The sequence below is a fragment of the Fusarium verticillioides genome, chromosome 4 (genome assembly GCF_000149555.1).
Source record: "Fusarium verticillioides 7600 chromosome 4, whole genome shotgun sequence".
Taxonomy (NCBI): Eukaryota; Fungi; Ascomycota; class Sordariomycetes; order Hypocreales; family Nectriaceae; genus Fusarium; species Fusarium verticillioides.
In genome coordinates, this window is record NC_031678.1 from 3,220,490 (window position 1) to 3,235,103 (window position 14,614).

Below are 14,614 nucleotides of genomic sequence, written 5' to 3' on the forward strand. Positions count from 1 at the left end.
CCTAACATGTTTTACGATGCCTTGTTTCACAACACCAAGTTTCAGCTTTCGGCTCATGCCAACGGTATTGCGTGAGCCAAGGATGTGTGTATTTCCGCGGCAATGAGTGACAGCTCAGTCGCCTAATCGTCGCGGAACCGACATCTTCGGGGATCTAACCTAGCGGCATTTGATGGTGGGTTTTGCTAAGGCAGGGGAAAGGAGACTATCCACAAGCGGGCCATAGCTGTGAGACCCTAACGTTGGGCCCCTGAGTAATTTAACGTTTTTTTGGGATAAGAATAGCAATTGCATCTGTCATTGACATGGGGAATTTGGATCTAAGGTACGGAGTAATTTGCCGTTGTTGACAGGATTGGGAAGTTTATCACAACCATGTCTATTCAGGTTACACTAAAAGTCTAAGAATGTTTGAAGCTGGGCTGTCGTTTCTGGAGGAATGACTGGATCCCCTCCTTGAAATCATCTAGCCCAAACGTCGAATAGTACAGCGCCTTTTCATGTGTCATCCCAGCATCCAGGGTCGAATTTTCCACTGCGACAGGGGTCAATCACCAACGGACAAGGCCGGACACGTTAATTGGTCAAACTCACCAGTCAAAACCGCTTTCTTGGCCGTTTTGATAACCGGAGCCGACAGACGCGCAATCTTCTCAGCCAGCGCCGTCGCTGCTTGGACAACGTCTGGCTTGGGAAAGACCTTTGTCACAACGCCCAGTCGCTCGAACTCAGCTCCACTTGCTGGCTCGCCCGTTAACACGAACTCCATTGCCTAGATCCCACCAAGGTGGTCAGTGATTGTCGCTAAGGTTTTGGGTTGGTTTGATGGTGGCATACCTTGTGTTTTCCTAGGGCACGAGCCAGGCGCTGAGTACCGCCTGCGCCGGGGATGGTACCGATCTTGACTTCTGGAAGACCAAACATGGCATCTTCAGCAGCGTAGATGATGTCGCACTGGACCATTAGCTTAGATCATGCGCGGGAAATGATATTCTCGACTTACAGCGAGAGCAATCTCGAAACCACCGCCCAACTGCATCTCATTAGCCCAAACTCAGAGTGGCGATCAGTAGATCACGTACAGCGAAGCCAACAACAGCAGCAATGAGAGGCTTGGAAAACCTCGCTAGCGCATCCGTCAAGTCCTTGAGAAACTCAATTTTATGGGCTTTGGAAGTCGACAGCTCCACCAACTCGTTTAAATCCATGCCAGCTGCTCCCGAAACTCAATTAGCAGCCGCATTATTACAGCAATTCTTCTCCCTCCTCTTCTCTATTCTTCCGATGGAGAAACTCTCAACGTACCGCAGAAGTGCCCTTCAGGTCCACCAGTCAAAACTACAGCGCGCACGGTATCCACTGAGTCTAGATGATTCAGAGTGGCGACTATTTCGTTTATCGTGTTCTGTGAAAAGGCATTGCGTTTGGCTGGTCTGTTGAACTGGATGAGTGCGACGCCAGTATCGCTGTTGGTCGAGAGCTTGATATCCTGGAGGTTCTCCATTGTGACGTGTCTCTGAAACGGTCGTTGTTGAGGAAATGGTCAAATCTTGATTATGATGAAAAGAAGCAATTCGCAACCGGAAGATGAGCGAGATCAATTGTTTAAGTCTGTCATCATACATGAAGGTCTCGTCAAGCGCATTGACAATCTGACCCTGGATCAATCATGCTGAACTCGTGAAGAATCTCAAGTTTCGACCTTGTGGAGTTTTTGGTCTCGTCACAGATTCCGGAACGGTCGTTTCGGCATTTGGGGCAGGTCAACTGGTGATCTGCACGTCGCCTCAACGGTTTTGTTACTCTTTTCGTTATCCCACTCTGATTACAATTCTCTTTGTAAGGTATCCCAACTTCCTAAAGAACAGAAAAGAAGCACTGACGAAAGCCGTTGAAGACCACAAAACGTGACGAGTTTCAGGGCCCCTTGCAGCTTTTCTGCTCCACTCCGAACGGTAAGCCTGCCTATTCTGCTGTAGTATTGCCCTGTCAAGCTCGCCATTTACTGCGTAAAACAGAACGATCTCCGTTTCGTTTTGGGAATCTCGTACTAAACTCTGATCGTTACGCCTCTGATGTGCAGGGACCTTGCTTCATCTGCCTTGGTCACTGCGGCGGATCAGCTTCCGTAAAGAGCAGGAATCCTAACGGAGCGTTATGCATCTGAGCCAAAAGATCTCACTAATGCAACCTTATTCGGCCGAATCCACATGCTAAAGAAGCCCAGGGTTTTACGCCACCAAGAGTCGAGCTGCCGTATACACTTGATTGTCGTAGACGTTCTTGTTCCGAAACCAGAAGCGGAAATTTAGTCAATATCCTGTGCTGTTAAGATTCTCCGTCATTTCCAATTGCACTTTTCTCTGCAGGTTACAAATACTTAAGGAGATCGCCATGACGCAGCCTTGACGGCATGCTTGGTTCCGTGGTCAGACGTTCTATGCCCAAAGCGTCCCATAATGTCTTCTTCCTATTCTTTCAGCTCCCTTGAGAGCCTCTCCCTGGCGGATAGAGTGTTATTCAACCGATTCAGCAAGGGACCTGAGTTTCCTATTCCGTATAATGTTGCTCATCACGCTTTTGAGGCAGTTGCGCTGGCGCACCCTGATCTCGTTGCCGTTCGACATTATGACGGGAGCACTATCACATACCGAGAGCTCAACCGAAGGGCAAATATATTGGCGAACGAGCTGATACATACTTTTGGCTTGAGGATTGGCGATCGTGTTGTGTTGGTGTACTCGCGTTGCATTGAGATGGTTGTCTTCATCCTCGCTGTCCTCAAAGCCGGTGGACAGTACGTGCCATTGGATGGTGGCATCGTCACCGACGACACGTTAGGCTTTGACGTTGCCGATTCCGACGCACCTGTTGTCCTCTGTCTTCCAAAGTTCTTTGACAAAGTTATTCGCAGCATTCCAGATGATCGACGGAACATTGTCAATGTTCTCGATCTGGACAGCCACTCAGATCTCTGGCGCAGAGGTAACCCTTCACACCCTATGGTTGAGGTCGGTCCAGATGATGGTGCATATGTCATCTACACTTCGGGTACGACAGGCCGACCTAAGGGTGTGGACGTGAGACATCGAGGTGTCACCAATACCCTTTTGGCAGAACCATCCAAGTTAGGCATTGGACCTGGCAGGAACGTGGCACAGCAGCTGAATGTTGCATTCGATATGTGTAAGTGAGATCTGACTGAGATCAATCGACTTTACTAACCATTTTTGTCAACAGGTGCCTGGGAGATCTTGGGTACAATGATGAACGGCGGTACTCTTCACATCAGAGGCAGCGGTCTCGAGCCCTGGACCGAGTGTCTCCAACGATGCGACACCATCATCGCTACACCATCGGTCGTTCAAAAATACATGCCACGAATCGAAGACTTCCCCAACGTCGATACAATCGCCGTCGGTGGCGAGCCTTGCCCTTTGGCGCTCGCCGAGAAATGGGCTCCCCATGTCAACTTCTGGAACGTGTGCGGACCGACCGAGATCAGCATGCTCAACACAGCGCATCTTCACCAACCAGGCATTCCTCTGTCAATTGGGAAGCCCAACCCCAACACGAATGTCTACATCTTGGATGATAATGAGAACCCTGTTCCAGTTGGGCAGCCTGGTGTTATGTGGGCTGGAGGCCCAGGTGTCTCTCGAGGCTACATCAATCTACCCGAGCTAACAGCGACTCGATACAAGCTGGACAAGTTCACCAACGATGGGTAAGTTCTTGATAACAACACGACAACTGAGTAACACTAACATAAATAGCAACATGATGTTCAACACCGGCGATTTGGCCCAATGGCTCGAAGACGGTAGCCTCCTCCCCCTCGGCCGAAAAGACGACCAAGTCAAGATCCAAGGCTTCCGCGTCGAGCTCGACGGCGTATCCCGCTCCATCGAATCCAACCCCGGCGTCATAAAAGGCTGCGCCCTAAAGATCGACAACGCTCTGTGGGGCTTCTACTCATCCCACGTCCCAATCGCTGAAACGGAGCTGAAACAAACCGTTGGGAAGACCCAGCCCTTCTACGCTGTCCCCACAATCTGGAAACATCTTCCCGTTCTGGAACTCACGCCGAATGGAAAGATTGACAAGAGAGCGTTGTACAAGATCGCTGAGGGCAGTCATAATGTGCAGCAGGCGGTTGTGAAGGTTAGACCGGAGACAGTATGGCCGTCGCATGAGCGCTTGCTGTCGATTGGTAGTTCCAGTGATGGAACGCTCTTCGAGGGTGAGAAGAATGGTATCATGAGGGATCTGGAGAAGGACCCCAAGGGCGTTATTGAGGACTATGAAGAGGTCGAGACTGAAGAGTATGCACTTCCTGATAAGAACGGCTTCCATGGATGGCGCTGGCTCCGTTATACTGCGTTCTCAGCATATCGCAAGCTCTTCGGCCTCATCTTCCTGTCCAATCTCACTGTCCTCATTTTTCTTCTTTGGGAGAGCCGCAACAACAACTTCTTCCCATCTCCTTCCAAGGTTGCGACAGCTGTTGCATCAAATCTTCTCTGCGCCGTCCTCGTACGTCAAGACTACGTCGTCAATGCGATATTCTTCGTCTGTTCCCGAGTCCCCACGTCATTCCCTCTGTCTATCCGAAGGCACTTTGCCCGTGTCTATCACAACGGCGGTGTCCACTCTGGCTGCGCTGTCTCTGCTACTGCATGGTGGTTCATGTACACCATCTCGACCAGCCGGGACTTCCTACTCGAGACATATCAGCCTCCCATCAAGTGCGTTGTTCTCGCCTTGACTTATGTCATTCTTCTTCTGCTCTGTTTCATCCTTGCCATGGCGTACCCCAGTGTCCGTATGAAGATGCACGATCAGTTTGAGTGGGCACATCGTTTTGTCGGCTGGTTTTCTGTTGCTCTTGTTTGGGCTCATGTCATTACATCAACAGCAGCAACGGCAACTGAGCCCTTGGGGGACGCATTGGCCAAGAACCCAACAATCTACCTCCTGTCACTCATCACTCTTAGCATCGCCCTACCTTGGGCCAGACTCCGTCGCGTCAATGTCAGGCCCGAACCTCTCTCCAACCATGCCGTGCGCCTTCACTTTGACTTTTGCACACCTGGGCCTTGCACTTCCCGAGGCGTTCGCATCACTGATCGGCCCATGATTGAGTGGCATGCTTTTGCAGCCATTCCTGAACCTAGCGGTAAAGGCTTCTCAATCATTGTATCAAAAGCAGGTGACTGGACCAAGCGGATCATCGAGAAGCCTCCGACATCCATCTGGACTCGAGGTACCCCAGCATCTGGTGTTCTTGCTGTCGCTCCGCTGTTCAAGAAGGTCGTTCTGGTGGCAACAGGTTCAGGCATCGGACCCTGTATGCCTGTCATCATGGAGAGGCGCGTTCCGTGCCACGTAGTCTGGTCTACCAAGAACCCTCTCTCAACGTATGGACAAGAGATTCTCGATACTATTCTTGCCATGGACTCTGAGGCCATTATCTGGGATACAGATAAGAAGGGTCGACCAGATATGGTCAAGTTGGCATATCAAGCCTACAAGGAGAGTGGCGCCGAATGTGTGTGCATTATTTCCAACAGGTCGACGACGGCCAAAGTGGTTTATCAGCTGGAGAGCCGCGGTATTCCGGCGTACGGTCCAATTTTGGATTCTTAAAAACTTGGTGGGCGGGACTTGTAAGCGTTCTTTGCGTGTGAGCCAGTACCAGGTTTTGCTTTCAAGCAAGTTCTTCTTTTGTCTATATAGGTGCAAGTAATGAAGTTAATTAAATATTGAGACCATGAAAGTCTCTTGTGTGAATGTGTTCGCTCCATATTACGACATTGAATGGTTACCGGAGACCGCTGGCTATCAGACAGCCAGGACGGGGGGACCGCAAGTACGGATAGATGCCGCGCTGCAGTAAAAGAGTTAATGAGATAAGATAGCTCAAATATCAAATGTTCAAAGCTTGCTCCTGCGATTCGCAGACATCATCGAGAATGGGCTTATCGTTCTTCATTCGTACCTTGGGCAGCTACCAATAAAGTTATTAATTACCTAAGTTATGATAAAAGCATATTATTATATTTTCAATTTGGAGGCTTATCTGTGTTCAGGGTATACATATCCCAATTGTCTTTCAAAAAATAAAGTCAATTGGGGCTTTTTCCTTTTTAGATATTGGCTGGATTTGTTTCGTTGAGCCGTCATAAGCTTTAAGTACCAATCTTTCGATTTCATATGAAGAGTCATTTCGCACCGAGTTCCCCAAAGAAAGGCTATACCGCATGTTGTACCGGCCGATAAGACCTCCCAAAAACAGACAAAACAAATCAGCAGGATGCGTAGCCCGATCTCGATTCTCCCTGCATTCTCATGACCGTCCGAGGGTATCGGCCCCGTCACCGCCGGCCCCAACAGATCGGCGACCAACGTCTCACAGCGGCCCCGCCGACTTTTACCGTCTCGCTCCACGGCTGTCGGCCTCACCCATGATATCTATAAATCCTTCCCAACGGCCCACAAAATAAACATGATTTTCCCCCAAAATAACCTTACTTTCTTACTGAGGCAATCATGAAGAAGACGATCGATTATTACGAAGTTGAACCGACGGTGAAGGAAGCGCTAGGGAAGTGCGTTCCTAGCCGACAAGATTCACTTCGCTTTGCCAAGTCTTTGTTTCCTTGCTTGAATTGGCTGCCCAGATACAACTGGCGGTGGCTATTGGGTGACAGTATCGCTGGCTTGACCGTTGGGTTGGTTGTTATTCCTCAAGCCATGGCGTACGCCCTTCTTGCCACACTACCGCCAGATTTTGGGTTGTACACTTCTTTTGCTGGCGCGGCAACGTACTGGTTATTCGGAACATCGAAGGACATTGTCATTGGAGTACGTCAATCACCCAGCGTCTTTACATTTTGGCTAACATTCGGATTGTAGACCACCGCTGTCGGTTCTCTTCTCGTCGGAGAAGTCATCTCACATGTCCACGAATCACGACCAGATACATATACAAGCGCCGAGATCGCCGGAACGTTATCATTCATGACTGGTATTATTCTCTTTGCACTGGGTCTATTTCGTCTTGGATGGCTCGTCGAAGTTATTCCCTACATCCCAGTATCAGCCTTCATTACAGCAGCTAGCATCTCCATCATGTGTACTCAGCTCCCTGTCTTGCTGGGCATCCATGGCGTCAATACACGCGAGGAGCCTTATAAAGTGTTCATATCGACAATGAAGAACTTGGGTGGCACCAAGCTGGACGCTGCTATCGGTATCACTTGTCTTGTTCTACTCGAGCTGGCCAAGTTTGTCTTTGCCAAGTTGGAGGCTCGTCAGCCTGCGCGAAAGAAGATGTGGTCGATCATGTCTTCCCTGCGCCTCACCTTTGCCATGCTACTATACACATTGGTGAGCTTCCTGGTCAATCGCAACTTGAAGGAAGATGAGAGCAAGTTCCGAATTGTGGGACACATCAACCAAGGTAAGTCAATCTCTCAACATCGCCTGCTTCAACCGCTGACCCATCACAGGCTTTGTCCACGCTGGCCTTCCGGATCTAAAACCTGATCTCATTGGCGTTGTTCTCCCTCAAAGCCCCATAATCATCATCATCCTCATCGTCGAGCATATCGCCATCGCCAAAAGCTTTGGCAAGAAGCATGGATACGAGGTTGCCCCGTCGCAAGAGATCATGGCTCAAGGTACAGCAAATATCATTGGGCCATTTCTGGGTGGTTACTCATGCACGGGGTCATTTGGCGCCTCGGCTGTTCTGTCGAAGGCTGGTGTCAAGACACCCATGGCCGGTCTTTTCAGCGCTTTCATGCTACTCCTTGCGCTCTACGCTCTTACGGGAGTGTTTTACTTCATTCCACGAGCTGCTTTGGCTGGCCTGATTATCCATGCTGTCTCCAATCTCGTTGCTTCTCCGTCTACAGTAATGAAGTATTGGCGACTGTCACCTTTCGAGTTCTTCATCTGGGTGACCGGTGTTGTTATTGCAATTTTCACGGGACTCGAAACGGGTATCTATGTCACCACTGGTCTCTCATTCCTGCTTCTACTCGTTCGCATTGCTCGCACCAGCGGCGAGTTTCTTGGTCGGGTCACTGTTCAGCAGATTGATCCAAGCGAAGACGAGCAGCCTTTTTCTGCAATTACGCGCGAGAAGGCACCATCGCGTGACATTTACTTGAGTCTCTCTCGAAAAGACGCTTCCAACAAAGGCATCCCAGTCGAAAGTCCCCACCCAGGCATCTTGATCTACCATTTCCCCGAAGGCCTCAATTATCTCAACCAAGCAATGCACTTCAAGACGTTGACAGATTACGTGTACACTCACACAAAACGGGCGACCGAGGAGCCGGAGTGCGACAAGTCGGAGGCTCTGTGGTGTGACAAACCTGTCGTGTACAAAGGAGACACAGAGCTTCCTGTGCTACGAGCAATCGTGATCGACTGTTCAACAATTCATAATATTGACATCACCAGTGTACAAGGACTGGTCGACGTGAGAAATGCACTTGATCGATGGGCGAGCCCGTATTCAATTCAGTGGCATTTTGGTGGACTGCGAAATCGATGGGCAAGAAGAGCGTTGACAGCTGTTGGCTTCGGCCAAAGTGCGACAGAAAATGGACCTTCAATTGGAAGCTGGACTTCAATCCTGCCATTGGCCAGATCATTTGACGAGACGCACGAAAATAGAGGACGACAGAGCAGCACAGACGACGAAAGTATAATCGGCACACAAACAAGCACGGAAACCGAATCGTCATCACCTGTTACACCAGCAGAAAAACAAGGCCTCAGACCAGTTTTCCCGACCGACAGGCCCTTCTTCCACGCCGATCTTGAGGAGGCGGTGACGGCGGCGTTGGCCAATGCAAGGAGAAGCGAGTGCCGTCCAGGAACCGAGACCGTAACAGAAAATGACTGATTGTTTCCGACTTCCGGGCCCCACTCCGTCCGTTCTTCCCCGAGCCGTTCCGGAGAAATCAGTGGATATCGACGTCTTCTAAAACTCTAAATTTTTAACGGGATCGGGGACTAGATTTAATGATCATTTGGTTTACTAGCGAGTTTGAACTGCACTAGAGCGGAAATCAAGCGTGATTTTAGACAGCGATAGAGCGGGTTAATAGAGCAAAGATTTTCAGCAGCCTCTGCCGTGTGTCTTGAACTTTATCATCAAAAAACAACATCAAAGAGTTACATACATAGATCTTTTGAACAATCATGGCAACAAGTTTGTTAACAGGTGCCATCTTTGGCACAGGCCTCACTCTCTCAGGCGTGGCAAACCCGCAGGTCATAAAGAATCAATTCCGCCTCTCCGACTTTCACATGCTGGCCACGTTCCTCACCGCATCCGCGACCAGCGCCACAATCTTCACCCTCTACAACTCCAAAACCACAAAGATCCCAGCCCGGTCAGCAAGTTCGCACGGATGGCTGGGCCCATACGATGGCAACATCATTGGTGGTGCCATGCTGGGTCTGGGGATAAGCTTAACGGGTGCTTGTCCCGGGACGGTCCTCGTGCAGGCCACGGCGGGTATTGGCGCCAGTCGGCTGCTCGCATGCACGTCGCTCCTTGCGGGCGTTATCTGGGTGCGGTGTAAGCCGTGGGTGGTCAAGCCGCCGACGAGCCGTGCCCAGAATACATCGGTTATGGATGTTACTGGCTTGTCTGCAGGCAAGGTTCTCGTAGGGTATGAGATAACGATGCTTGCGATACTTGCCGGTATCTTATACATTGCCCCGAGAAGTGTTACCATGCTGCATCCGGTTGTCGGTGGCCTCCTCATCGGCTTCGGGCAGTTATCGTCTGTTATCTTGACCGAGAAGCCCGTTGGGGTCAGTGGTGCCTATGAGGAGTTTGGAAAGTTCTTCTGGGATGTTGTCAGTGGCAAGGGTATTAAATCAATCCCGCAGAACATTCTCTTTGCATGTGGATTAATGATGGGTTCTTGGGCGGCGTTGTCAAAATTTCCGGCCATCCGGGAGGTCATGGCTCAAAGCGAACAGGCATCACTGCCAATGGTTCTGGCTGGCGGAGCTTTTCTGACTTTTGGCGCTCGCATCGCCGGTGGATGCACGAGTGGCCACGGTATCAGTGGCATGGCCACGATGGGATTGAGCTCCTTTGTCACAATCGTCTCGATGTTTGGTGCTGGGTTGGTGGCTGGACTCTCCTTTGCTTAGATATTGCGGTTGGAAAGAGTGCAACTGATTGCTTACTGTACTATGAGTTTATGCATTATACTTGGAATAGAATCAGAAGAATCGTAGACCTAATAAATTAGCCTTGATCCAATATATCTCAAGGGCTGACATGCTAGAACTGTCAGACCCCGAAGTTTTGATAGGTGATCGCCGACAAGCTATGCTCTGGGAACAATTTGACATAATGATACTATTCAACGAATGGGAGCCTGGACTCTCTACATGTAATTATTTTCAATGCGAAGTGCTATCTACACCGACAAACATGGAGTAGAGATCAAATGGGAGATACTGAAAGTAATTTTCGATCTGTTTTGGCTGGCTAAACTATCATTCTGAATACCTTTTCTTCAGCACCAAATGGAAAGGACCGTTTCCACGTTACTATACAATATGCGTTCCTTAGACAGGGCATTGTGTCACAAGACTTCTCTACCACGACGAACCCGTCACTGGTAAATGAATCGTCTTGAGTCCTGCCGGGTTCGGTGCCGGCAGTCGTCCACCTCTAATGTTGACCTGCAACGAAGGATGAATCAATCGAGGCGCAGCAAGGGACTCATCACGTTTCTTGCGCATCTCAATGAACTCATGCTCACGCGTTCCATCCTTGAGATGCTTGTTGTTCTCTCTGTGTTCCTTCACCGTAGCAAAGGGAACCGGGGCTTCTCGGTCAGCCGGTGGATAGTCATGCCCTACCCAGATCTTTGTATCCTCTGGGAGTGCGAGAAGCCTGCGGCCAGAGTTGAAGATGGCCTCAGCACTGCCACCAGGGAAGTCTGCGCGGGCGGAGCCGATATCAACGTGGAAGATGGAATCACCAACAAACACGTTTTCTAGGTAGCTAGTTAGTAACTGGGGTAGAGGCGTATCAGTTTGAAGGAGACTTACTACCAATATGGTATCCCATGTGATCTGGCGTATGGCCAGGGAGATGAACAGCCCGGGCAGACAAAGTGCCAATGGTGAACTCATCGTTATCTTCCCATAGCTTATCAAACACGGTATCATACTCTCTTGGATCGATGCCATATCGTTCTCCGAATAAGCTCTGAACCTGGCGGATAAGCTTTCCAATGCCGATGAGCGGCTTGGAACCTTGACTTCTGGCAAGGGCTGACTGGAGATATGATGCAGCAGTCAGATGGTCCGCATGAGCATGCGTCTCTAGAATCATCTCAATCTTCAAGCCATTGTCTTTGACAGTCTTGAGGATGGCATCAGCCGATCCTGTCGACACGGCTGCTTTGACGGGATCATAGTCCAGAACTGGGTCGATGATGACGGCACTCTTGGTGTTGGGGTCCGAGACAATGTACTGCCAGGTGCCAGTAACAGGCTCGAATAGGGAGTGGACAGTTGGTTCTGCCATTATGGTAGTAGTGGTCGCAAATCTAGCGCCGCCGATGATGTGATTTTGGGTTGGATGTCGTGAGTGTAAAAGACAAGGTTGTCTCGATGCTAGACTCTTTTGGCAACTGGCTCGGCTTCTTCTTTGAACAGAATTATCCGAGGCCGTGTGATAAGTGCGTGTTCTGGAAGATTGTGACACAGCTAGCGATGTAAAAGCTTTTGTTGGTACGGTTTCAAGAGCGACTGCACTTCTGCGAATAGTGGATGTAAGCGATGCCATTGTCGTAAGTGTGATACAGGGAATAATTATACAAGGCCTATGATAGTATTGCGAAAGGCTTGCTGAGAAATGCTAATAATCTAGTGCCCGACGCGAATGATCTGGAAACTTTGATCTGATATAATTGTCCCGTCCCGGGGACTTGTTTGGCTTCCGCTTTTGATCCCCGAAAGGTGGATCCCAGCCCGCCCGACTCGGCGATTGAACTGAGACGTGTATTGACTGTTGAACATGTCGTCGCGGCAAATCGATGGCGATAGCCTATAACGGCGTTTTGGGTATTTCTAATATCGTATGATTGATTTGGATGGAAATCATGAGAGCTATCAGTCATAAATGTACTGTAATTAATGCAGTCGGGCGATCGGCGGTTGACGGTCGGCCCCACTTGAAGGAGCGGCAAGCGTACGGCAACCAGAGGATCAGAACAGCAGTAGAAATCCAGGGCAGATAGTTCAAGTTACTTCATGGTCGGGGATACATGAGAGGTCATTTAGTCATCTTGAGAGGTTGGAAGAGAATTACGAATGCTGAATGATCAGAGTTTCGTGAAGGGAGCAAGTGGCAAAGACACAAAACGGTGGAGATGAACCAATGAACCACCGCGATATCTGCTTTTGTCTTGATGTACCATCTTCTTTTACTACATAATGCCCAGCACAATATCCATAGGTAGGGCTGTAGGTTTAACCTTGGATATTTCGTAGCGACTGTCTCTTCCATTACGCCAAATGAACGAGACCAGTTCGTGAGTTGCGAGCCATGAAACGAATGTATATGCTAGGCAACATTAAGGGATACCATTGGTGCAGGTAAATTTAGGAGCCAGTAAAAGTACTCCTTAGCAGACGTTAGCAGATCATCTTACCCAGAAGCGATGTCTTTAGTTATTGGCCCGAATCTTATCTTATCGACTCCAAGATAAGAATATCCGGCACCCAGAGTTTACGAACAGATCAAGGCAAGTTACTCTAGGAATAATCATTGGTATCATTAAATTCTCTTCGCTTTAACTGAATGACCTATGCTATAGGCCGATACTCGGTCGAGCCCTGGGGATGCCTGTCGCCGACAAAAATTGGTTCCGAGACGCTATTCGTGCCGATCTGGTTATATCGGTGTTGTCGACGGCTGACGATGCCGTGGAAAATAAGGCAAATGCACGAGAAAAGACTATAAATGGTCAGCATGGCGAACTTGATCCCGGATCTCCCTTGAACTTACAATGCCAAGCCACCCAGACCGACGCAAGTCGCAAAGACGCATCCGTAAAAACTCGTCACGTTCTTGAGGTTGTCGGGGCACTTGTTGGTTCCGCAGTAATCAGTGCCGTGGGCCCATAACACCGCTGTTTGTGCCGCAAGAACAGCAAATGACATGAGCCAGAATAGAGTGAGAATGGTGTCAAGAATCGCGGCGACCAAGTAGTTGAAGAGGCGGTTGGAGAACATGTGAGCAAAGGCCATCCATGTAGAGACCAGAAGTGATGCAGAACTCTGTAACCAAGGTTAGCAAACCGTTTGCATCAATGATCGCACATGTCTTTACGTACGGTTACGATCAACAAGCAGTTCCCCGGAATAACCACAGCGTGTATTGTGAAAGACGTGACAACGATGGTGATGATGTTCAGTACAGCTTGGAAAATGCGTAGAACCGTGAATCCAGTGGGGTATTGCGAGAGATCAGGGCGATGGGAAGCCATTTCGGTCGGTATATGATATCACTACGATATTCTTGAACTATTGTTTCATAGTAACAACGAAAATTAATAGAGGAAAAGGATTTCTATCGGAATTGCGGAAGTAGACATGTCCATAATAAAGGAGATTTCCGGAGGCTGGGACATATAAACATCGTTCCGCTTGTTTGGGCCCAAGCCTCAGTCAGTGGCTCAAGTGCTTGAATCCTGTCAGATTTCATCCTGGATTGAGCTGGTTTCTCCGAGTGTCAGCCTCAGAGTCGTGGAGTCAGGATGACAAAAGCCAGGCCGACCCATAGAGTGGTGGACCATGTAAGATTGGTTTGCAATCTATCAATCCATCAATGTCAAGAAAAAAAATAGGAAAAGCTCAACATGAGGAATACGAAAGTTCTTGGAAATAAAGGTAAAGTGAGAAAAAACTGTCATGATTTTTTTCTCGGGACTGTCTGTCGTCCTTTTCTGATTCGCGATGCTGATGAGCCCACGCCACCGCTTGTAAGAATAGGAGCCTCATCCCTGCGTTAACGGCATGGCGCAGCACTGAGCCAGCCGCAAGATTTATTAGCCGCCGAAGCGAGATTTTCTCCGGGAAATAAGATCCACTATCTAGGATATCAGCATCATAAGGCTGTTTTGTTTCAAAGTGATGTCACTGCCACATACTTTTCTGGACTGTTGTGGATCGCCCAGATAGACCTAACCTCCTCGACAGAAGAATTGACATAAGACACAGGCCATTAACATCACGGAATATAGATCTAGATACTCTAGAGCCTACGGAGTTCTATACCTCATCGGGAGGTAAGTTGATATTACACCTGCGATCTCGAGAAGAACCCAAGGACTGCTGCACAATTTGGCAGAGCCTTACGGACCTAAAGAGTCAGTGGTTCAAGACGCGTGGGCTCATATCCACAGAGACCCATCTCAATTCATTTGGTCATCTAAAAGAGGAAACCCGCATACTAGTCGTGTAATTACTATCTTATAATCATTGTAAATGACATGTGTTTGCAACAATATCTCATGCAGTAGATGTTTCCATTGTCGGACACATGAGTCGA

The 14,614-nt window shown here is 49.1% G+C and overlaps 6 protein-coding genes across 6 annotated transcripts; 3 read left to right on the top strand and 3 right to left on the bottom strand.

The window, feature by feature from the left end:
- Window positions 1-401: 401 nt before the first annotated feature.
- On the bottom strand, window positions 402-1,504 carry FVEG_11842 (enoyl-CoA hydratase; the record flags this gene model as incomplete). The annotated part of the gene is made up of 6 exons (XM_018901163.1): window positions 402-535; window positions 595-772; window positions 838-954; window positions 1,004-1,033; window positions 1,083-1,213; window positions 1,306-1,504. 6 exons carry the CDS (start codon window positions 1,502-1,504, stop codon window positions 402-404), a joined length of 789 nt encoding a protein of 262 aa, XP_018759595.1.
- A 955-nt stretch (window positions 1,505-2,459) lies between these two features.
- On the top strand, window positions 2,460-5,649 carry FVEG_11841 (hypothetical protein; the record flags this gene model as incomplete). Its single annotated transcript, XM_018901162.1, has 3 exons — window positions 2,460-3,186; window positions 3,241-3,727; window positions 3,777-5,649. The coding sequence occupies 3 exons, from the start codon at window positions 2,460-2,462 to the stop codon at window positions 5,647-5,649; spliced, it is 3,087 nt and encodes a 1,028-aa protein (XP_018759594.1).
- Window positions 5,650-6,552: 903 nt separating this feature from the next.
- FVEG_11840 (hypothetical protein) lies at window positions 6,553-8,923 on the top strand (the record flags this gene model as incomplete). The annotated part of the gene is made up of 3 exons (XM_018901161.1): window positions 6,553-6,867; window positions 6,919-7,465; window positions 7,515-8,923. 3 exons carry the CDS (start codon window positions 6,553-6,555, stop codon window positions 8,921-8,923), a joined length of 2,271 nt encoding a protein of 756 aa, XP_018759593.1.
- Window positions 8,924-9,222: 299 nt separating this feature from the next.
- FVEG_11839 (hypothetical protein) lies at window positions 9,223-10,191 on the top strand (the record flags this gene model as incomplete). The annotated part of the gene is made up of 1 exon (XM_018901160.1): window positions 9,223-10,191. One exon carries the CDS (start codon window positions 9,223-9,225, stop codon window positions 10,189-10,191), a length of 969 nt encoding a protein of 322 aa, XP_018759592.1.
- A 224-nt stretch (window positions 10,192-10,415) lies between these two features.
- Window positions 10,416-12,059, bottom strand: FVEG_11838 (hypothetical protein). Its single transcript, XM_018901159.1, has 2 exons — window positions 11,104-12,059; window positions 10,416-11,048 (listed from the first exon to the last, which is right to left on the bottom strand). The coding sequence occupies exons 1-2, from the start codon at window positions 11,843-11,845 to the stop codon at window positions 10,645-10,647; spliced, it is 1,146 nt and encodes a 381-aa protein (XP_018759591.1). The 5' UTR covers window positions 11,846-12,059; the 3' UTR covers window positions 10,416-10,644.
- Window positions 12,060-12,831: 772 nt separating this feature from the next.
- Window positions 12,832-13,550, bottom strand: FVEG_11837 (hypothetical protein; the record flags this gene model as incomplete). Its single annotated transcript, XM_018901158.1, has 3 exons — window positions 12,832-13,018; window positions 13,070-13,341; window positions 13,398-13,550. The coding sequence occupies 3 exons, from the start codon at window positions 13,548-13,550 to the stop codon at window positions 12,868-12,870; spliced, it is 576 nt and encodes a 191-aa protein (XP_018759590.1). The 3' UTR covers window positions 12,832-12,867.
- Window positions 13,551-14,614: the final 1,064 nt, after the last annotated feature.

Coding starts and splice junctions, on each gene's coding strand:
- FVEG_11838 (XM_018901159.1), bottom strand. CDS start 11,845: ATGGCATCGCTTACATCCACTATTCGCAGAAGTGCAGTCGCTCTTGAA. Junction 11,049..11,103: donor CATGGGATACCATATTGGTA/GTAAGTCTCCTT, acceptor CTAGCTACCTAG/AAAACGTGTTTGTTGGTGAT.